This window comes from Siphateles boraxobius, unplaced genomic scaffold, assembly GCF_051911475.1.
Source record: "Siphateles boraxobius isolate OS27281-9 unplaced genomic scaffold, OSU_SipBor_1 18, whole genome shotgun sequence".
NCBI classification, from domain to species: domain Eukaryota; kingdom Metazoa; phylum Chordata; class Actinopteri; order Cypriniformes; family Leuciscidae; genus Siphateles; species Siphateles boraxobius.
The window spans coordinates 5,112,454-5,120,201 of record NW_027508788.1 but is presented as its reverse complement, the minus strand read 5'-3'; the positions used below and the strand labels follow the sequence as shown (position 1 = coordinate 5,120,201).

Below are 7,748 nucleotides of genomic sequence, written 5' to 3'. Positions count from 1 at the left end.
TATCTACAGCTCCACCAGCTTGTCTGTGCAGATTGGCTGTGATATGAATCCGATTTGATGTTTTTGAATCTTTTGCTTGTAAAGTGTGTTTTTCTTTCAAGAGAAATTGTTACTTAACCACATGTTATATCTCATTTGAACTCTCTAGTGGAAAAGTGGAAGAAGTCTGGTTATTACCGCAGATCATACAATGTATGTTGAATATTAAACTCATATTTTATGAAGCAAATCTTTACAGAAAGTTTATTTTAAAAAAAGTATAAATATAAACTCTAATAATTATCAAGAAGATTGCATTTATTTTGGCATTGTACTTATTCAGCTATATTGTGGTGTGAAATACAAAAATTCAATACCTCTCTCAATCGGTGTATTTTTTGTTTCACTGATTATTCTAAATAAGAAAAGTGCTTTTATTTATTTTATTTTGTTTATTTATTTTAATTGACCAAATTTCACATTCATATACTAACTTTTAGTTTACGTTGTGTGAGTATTTTACGTAAAATTAGCTTAATGGTTTTGTTGACTAAATTAGTGTACAGACAGATTAGAAACTCTTTCAATAAAAAAAGTCTTTAAAAGATTGTGAGCTTTGTGTTATTTTTATACTGTACCTGGTTTACTCTGATTTTTATATTCTAGGCCTATTTACTGGCACTTTTTATTTAGGCTTATGCATTATTGTATAATTTTTAGTATTTGCAATTAAATGTTGATGTTTATTTTGTCAAATAAAATAATTTAAAAAGAAAGTTGTTTATCAATACAGTTTTTAATTTGTTCGTCCAGTGACCATTGGTCACAATATCCATAAGGTATTGTGACTGTTAAACTGGCTTTTTCTCAGATTTTCGTTGCTTCTTTGTTCAGTGCTGAGTGAGCCTTTACCAATTTATGAAGGCTATATCAACTAGATATTTTGGTAGAAATTGTGTTACCATGGAAAGTTCAACACCCGACTGTCAAATGCTATATATGGTTATAATTCTAATCGTAATGCTTGTAATTTGTGTTTAAATGTGTGATTTCCAAAAACAAACTACAAGTAGTCTTACCGCGAGGAATTTAATCATAACCATTATGTGTACTAGTACCTCATCTCCATTAGGTGTCGGTGTTGTCTCCTGTATATCTGACTGCAACAACGCGAGAAGAAGAAGTGTCACGTTGCGTCAAAAACACACATCAATCTCGCTCTTTCTGCTGTAATCATATGTAGGTACATTTAATGGAATTACAGTTTATTAAACTTTCGTGATATTTCGTTCATGGACATTATGATTTTGCGTATAACCGTTAGCTTTAATATCCGTTACCAACTATAAAGATAGATGCTGTTGACGAAAAACAGAATGAGTTAGGTCATTTTAATTTGAATTAAAGTGGTAAATATAAATAAAATAAGAATGTATTCGCAGTTGTATTCAAATTATATGTTCTACTGTGAGATAGCAAGTAAATATTTTTATAGACAGGTATTCATTATTTAACTTGGCTGGTTTAGTAAAATTGTATCATTATTTTATTTGTCTACAGAATAAGTGAGTGAAGGTAAAATGGGGCGTTCCTCTAAAGACAAGCGAGATATATACTACAGGCTGGCGAAGGAGGAGGGCTGGAGAGCGAGAAGTGCCTTCAAACTCCTGCAACTGGATGAAGAGTTCAACCTTTTTAAAGGCAAGATCTTAATTTTGCTTCAGTCTGCACTGATTAGTGGATGATGAGTCATAGGCTATGTCTCAAAAGCTTGTGAACTGCCTACATAGATAGACAACATCAAAGCAGGCTTTTATATTCTAATGGCTGTGTATGTCCTGCCTGAAGGTGTTAGTCGTGCTGTGGACCTGTGTGCCGCACCTGGGAGCTGGAGTCAAGTCCTTAGCCGCAAACTCCGGTCAGTTCAATGCAAATGCACTTACCGAAATCTATTGGTCATGATAAAGTGTAAACAACACATAGATATACTATTCAGTGAAATTGTGTTGATGTAGTTGCCACTTCAACTCTTTTCTGTCCTGTTTCAGTGGAAAAGACAAGAGTGAAGAGGTCAAGATTGTTGCAGTTGATCTGCAAGCCATGGCCCCTTTGCCAGGTGTCACACAAATTCAAGGAGACATCACCAAGGTGCAGTAGCAGTACAATTAAACTTCATTTCAATAATAATAGCATTTTGGTCTTGGTATGGGCAAGCAATGGACCCTTTTCACATTTCTGGGGTTTTCAGAAGCAGAATTTGTAGTTGGGTAAACTTTTATAGTGTTAAATGGATGCTACAACAAACATAATTTTTGCGTTCCTATTTGCACGAATAGCAAAAGAGAAAATCCACAACAGTGTTTCTATGACTTTCCAAAAGAGTAAGAAAATATATTTTCTTCTCGGAAACGTACAGGTCACAATATTCCTCATTGAATTGGATTAGTAGTGTGTTGAAGCTCGTGGTTATGGTAAGGGGCGTGCCATTTCCAAAACGCGCTGAAATGGTTGACCAATCACCACACACTGATCCAGCCGACCAATCAGAGCTCATTGCGCTTTTCAGAAAGAGGGGTTTCATAGAGACAGGAGGAACTAAACTGAGCTTTACTGACAGACTGGGAAGAGAGGTGCTGCAACAATGTCAAATATGTGAAAATAAGATGTTTTTGAAAATTCAAGCATCAAGACTTTGTAAAAGGGCATAATAGGCCCTCTTTAAGCAGTTTTCTGCAATTTAATGTCAGGTTAACAAAGCACGTGTTATAAATGTACATTACATTTTGGAAAATTTAAAATATAAAAAAAACGCAGTCTGTGAAAAGGGTCCATATTATTTTTACCATTAGCTTTTGTTAAGCAAGTCATAGCATTTTATTCTATAATGAGTAATAGCTTTAGCTTTAATCTCTACAATTTTTTTAATCTGTGAATATTTGTTTTGCTTTTAGTAGTTTTTTTTTTAGTCAAGGAAAGTAGATATTCCACAATACCAATTATATGATTGTGCCATAGATTTCTACAGCTCAGGAGATTATTCGACATTTTGAAGGACAGTCTGCAGACTTGGTTGTGTGTGATGGCGCCCCTGATGGTGAGAAATAAACTTTTATTGTATTGAACATATAGGCCTGGTTTCACAAACAGGGCTTAGAATAAGTCTGGCTTAGGCCTTAGTTCAATTTGGATATTTATGTATCTTTTATAAATGTGCCTTAGAAAAAACATTACAGGTGTGCATCTTGATTCAAAACAATGGCAGCTTTCATTTAAAACAGCTCAAACATGCGTTTTAGTCTGTTACTAGCTTAAGCCTTGTCTGTGAAACCGGGGGATGATGTCCCTCTCTAGCTGTTCTAGACTATTTTCGACTTAGCTAAGTCTTAAATTGAAGTTTTCTCATCGGTTTCTCTTTATAGTTACAGGACTTCATGATGTAGATGAGTACATTCAGGCACAGCTCTTGTTGGCGGTATGTATTGTTATACTTTGCCTTTATTGTTATTATTTTGGTAACACTTTTCAATAAGGACAATTAGTTAACATTAATTAATTAATTAATTAAAGGGGAACTTGGCAACTTTTTCAACTTAATAAAACCGTTTAGAAATCATTTGGATGGTCAAATAACCTGTTCTGGTGAAAATGATGCTCCGCTCCCCCAGCGTTCCTTGGCGGAAAACCAACCTTGCAACATCGGGACTAACGTCCCGGTAAGTTTGAAATAGGAAGTCTCGTGAGAAGCGAGAACGAGCGAGAAACACAAACTGCTTTACGGCAATTCGACATAAACACACACGCCGCCCTCAATGTGTATGACGTATTAACCAACTCGGTAGACATAGCTCCACACGATAAAGTTGGCCGGCTCCGATAATAACAAATGCACATGAGCAGCGGTAGAAAGGGGAGGAGGGTGCCGCAAGTGAGTTTTTTTACGACATTGTTGTGAAATATACGCCCCACAGCTGTAGGGGGAGCTCTTTGAGAAAACATGCGACAACAAAAGTCAAAATCAGCGAAGAAATAGCTAGAGTTGCCGAGTTCCCCTTTAACTTACAATAACTAACAATGAGCAATAAAAATTGTTACAGTAATGATTAATCTTTTTTAATATTGGTTAATATAAATACAACTATTGAGATCCAACTTTTATATATATATATATATTTAATTTATTAAAAAATGTTGAAATTAACATTTAACTAAAATTATTTTAATTATTGTTCATGTTTACTAATGATAACAAATGGATCCTTACTGTAAAGTGTTACCATTATTTTTTCTTATTACTTTTTTACTTAGTAAATTGTGTTTATATAGTCAAGTGTCAGTACTTCGCTCTGTTAAGAGCATCAAAAATTTATATTTACAATTTGTTTTTTAAAGTTATGAGCATTGCTTAGTGTGTGAACACAATGGCCAATAAGAAAAAAATGTGAAGCTAATATTTTAATGTATTATTTACTTATTAACAGTGTTGGGGGTAACTTATTACAAGTAACTTGAGTTACGTAATCAGATTACTTTTTCAAGTAACTAGTAAAGTAACGCATTACTTTTTCAATTTACAACAAAATATCTGAGTTACTTTTTCAAATAAGTAACGCTAGTTACTTTTTCACATTTATTGACTGACAGCTCTCCTGTCCCCATGTTGAGAGAAATAAAGTGAGGTGTTGTGTGCATTTGCATTGAACATGCATTTACTCATCTCATTTGCACAAAAACATTCAGTATTCCTCAAAATGAATAAAAACAGTCAAATGCAATCTCAGAATTTTGGGCAAAAGTTTTATTATTAACTATGTTAAATTACACAAAAATACTTTATGTATTTAATCTCACTTTATTAACCAATGTCTTTGCTGCTGATCTACAATGATCTAATTCAACCATACTAATAAGCAAAAATGACTTTAGATTAGGTTTAGAAATAAGAGTGTTGAACTTCCTTCTCCTGTATCCTATTGTTATTTAATCAAGAACAGCAGCAGCTGAAAGGTTTGTTTGAGCGGCGCCCTCTACTGTACAGTAGTAAATATGCATTTCCTTCAGCCTTAGGCTTATTCATTTAACTTTTGATGTAAAAGGGCCTTAAGAATTGGCAAAAATAGATTGTTTTAGCTGTTATTAAAAAACAGACAAACAAGTCCATGCAGGTGAGAAAAAGTAACGCAAAAGTAATGTAACGCATTACTTTCCATAAAAAGTAACTAAGTAACGTACTTAGTTACTTTTTTGGGGAGTAACGCAATATTGTAATGCATTACTTTTAAAAGTAACTTTCCCCAACACTCCTTATTAATATTATTAATAATAATAGCATCTAACTCTATATCTTATTTTCAAATAGATAAAATAGTTCTAGGTTTTGCTAATGTAGGCTACTGAAATTGGTACAGAAATCTGTGAAATTTTACTGGTATTGGAAATGACTACTGACATTTTGAGAACATGCAAACACTATGTTTTGTTAAAAATTTTATTTACTATGTAACTCCTAGAATGATCTTGCTAGACCTCATGTAAGGTTTTCTGTTTTCACAGGCTCTCAATATCACCACACATGTTCTCAAACCAGGTGGCAACTTTGTTGCAAAAGTAAGCTGTCTTATTGTCATGCATTCATTTATATTTACGTTGTCAGTGCAAGTATTTGATATCCATAAAATGTTTTATTTCAATCTCACATGAGTTTCAATGTCTTGCTTCTACATAGATCTTCAGGGGAAAAGATGTGACCCTTCTGTACTCCCAGCTCAAGATCTTCTTCAGCTCTGTAACCTGTGCCAAACCACGCAGCAGCCGCAACTCTAGCATAGGTGAGAGTAGAATTTCATGAGGGAATGTAAAAGTGTTTTGGCAATATTATACCTTTTCAGACACGAACCAGTGTTGTTTTGTTTTTTCACCCTTCAGAGGCATTTGTGGTGTGTCAGAATTACTCTCCACCTGAGGGTTATGTGCCCAACATGTCCAACCCTTTACTGGATCACTCTTATGGTAACTTGCTCCAATACTAGTGCTTTCGCTGTATCTTGTGCTTAATTATACATGCCATTTGTGCTCATTTCATCTTGTTAATATCTATGTATTTGTCCATGTCTTCCTTCTCACAATTTAAATGCAATTTTTTTCCATCCAGATGTTGACTTTAACCAGTTAGAGGGGCCAAACCGAATAATAGTTCCTTTCCTTGCTTGTGGAGATCTTAGTGCCTTTGATTCAGACAGAACTTATCCACTTCAGGTGCTGATCAGCTTCTTTCAAATCACAAATATATGACCATGAATTATATTACTTAGGAGTAGTCTGCTGATATGCATGTTTTGCTTTATTCTCTAACAGCTTGATTCTAGTAAAGAGTATCAGTATTTACCGCCCACCCAGCCTCCGATTCGGCCTCCCTACCAGCAAGCCTGTCAGCTCCGCAAGAATAACCTGTTAGCCAAAGAGGACTCGCCCTCTGGCCCGCTCGATGATGCCCTGTCTGCTTTACATCTCAGCACAAGTCCGGCCACATCAGGAACCTCAGACTAATGGACATTATTGAATTGTACAACTTCTGTTTAAATCTTTTTATTGTTTTATCATGATTGACCAACAATTATTTTTTCAGAGTTTTAACAAAAAAAAAAAAAGCTTGTCACTGGAACATCTTTACAGAGCGAGTACTGTGAGTTAGGAATTTGTTTTCTTGTTTTAGTAAATCGTGGCGCTATACTTATGTTTTCTCGTTTTAGTTCAATTATGGCCATTGATTTACTTGTTCCCACGACTTAATTCGTTCCCTTGATTTAGTAAATTGTGGCCACTTTGTACTAATTTTTTCTCTTGTTTTGATTGCACTAAAACAAGGGAACAAATTATTACAACGTGGCTACGATTTAGTAAAATGAGGGAAAGAAGTATTATATCATGCTCACAATTTAGTAAAACGAGGGAATGAATTATTATATCATGCGCACGATTTACTTAAAACGAGGGAACGCATTAGTGAAATGTGCTGACATACAGTAAGTTCTGGAAACGATTTAATTCGTTCCCGCGATATACATATTTTTCATGTGCGGGTTCATTCTTTGTACTTTATTTACACCCAAAAATAGTCCCATTGTAGTACCTTAAGGTATGTACCTTTTAGGGGTAGATAACCTACAATGTTGTCCCTATTAAGGGTACTGTCTCAGTGACAAGATGTTGTACCCCTAAAGGCACATTTTTTACACTTTTTTTTTATTATCATGTAATTTATCTTTTATGTATTTAATTGTTTCTGTGACTTTTATTACTCTCAAAATCCACAAAGATTCTCCCTTGTGAATGTTTCTTTGTAGGAGTCGCAGAAACTAACTGATTGAATTTGAACTTTGAGTGAATTTGAACTTTTATCTGCAGTTCTACACTTTAATAAAACACAACTAAATCTACCATAATGCAGAGTTCGTTGTTTTTATTTGTAGATACAGCGTTTCAAATGTAGTTTAAATTAATTAATTCTATTTTTAAGATTGTTTTAGCTCTGAAAGCACTTTCAGATAAGTTAAAATAGCCTTTTTTAAAGTCTCAGATTGACTAATGCGACCATTTTTTGAAAAGTTAAAAAAATAAATAACTTCTCAAGCCTGCAAGTGAGAATGTCTACCATCTGTTTCCTTTTTATTCACTTGCTCAATGGTCCATGAAGCAATACTGGACAGTTTCTTATCTGTAGTATTTGTCACTATCTCCATGTAGTAAAACCATTTTTTATTTACCTGCATTCT

At 34.3% G+C, this 7,748-nt stretch overlaps 1 protein-coding gene across 2 annotated transcripts; it reads left to right on the top strand.

Annotated features, from left to right (window-relative positions):
* The first annotated feature begins 1,116 nt into the window (after positions 1 to 1,116).
* ftsj1 (FtsJ RNA 2'-O-methyltransferase 1) lies at positions 1,117 to 7,418 on the top strand. Of its 2 annotated transcripts, none has more exons than XM_077233023.1 (11): positions 1,117 to 1,218; positions 1,540 to 1,680; positions 1,828 to 1,897; positions 2,028 to 2,127; positions 2,995 to 3,073; positions 3,399 to 3,451; positions 5,530 to 5,583; positions 5,702 to 5,804; positions 5,902 to 5,985; positions 6,128 to 6,231; positions 6,331 to 7,418. In XM_077233023.1, the coding sequence occupies exons 2-11, from the start codon at positions 1,560 to 1,562 to the stop codon at positions 6,520 to 6,522; spliced, it is 960 nt and encodes a 319-aa protein (XP_077089138.1). In that variant the 5' UTR covers positions 1,117 to 1,218; positions 1,540 to 1,559; the 3' UTR covers positions 6,523 to 7,418. The 2 variants fall into 2 exon arrangements, with proteins under 2 accessions (XP_077089138.1, XP_077089140.1); XM_077233025.1 differs by having other exon boundaries at positions 1,117 to 1,359.
* Positions 7,419 to 7,748: the final 330 nt, after the last annotated feature.

Excerpts from the sequence above, each read along its gene's own strand:
- ftsj1 (XM_077233023.1), top strand. The coding sequence starts at position 1,560 with ATGGGGCGTTCCTCTAAAGACAAGCGAGATATATACTACAGGCTGGCG. Across the intron at positions 1,898-2,027 it reads GTCCTTAGCCGCAAACTCCG|TGGAAAAGACAAGAGTGAAG; the intron begins GTCAGTTCAATG and ends GTCCTGTTTCAG. Across the intron at positions 2,128-2,994 it reads TTCAAGGAGACATCACCAAG|ATTTCTACAGCTCAGGAGAT; the intron begins GTGCAGTAGCAG and ends ATTGTGCCATAG.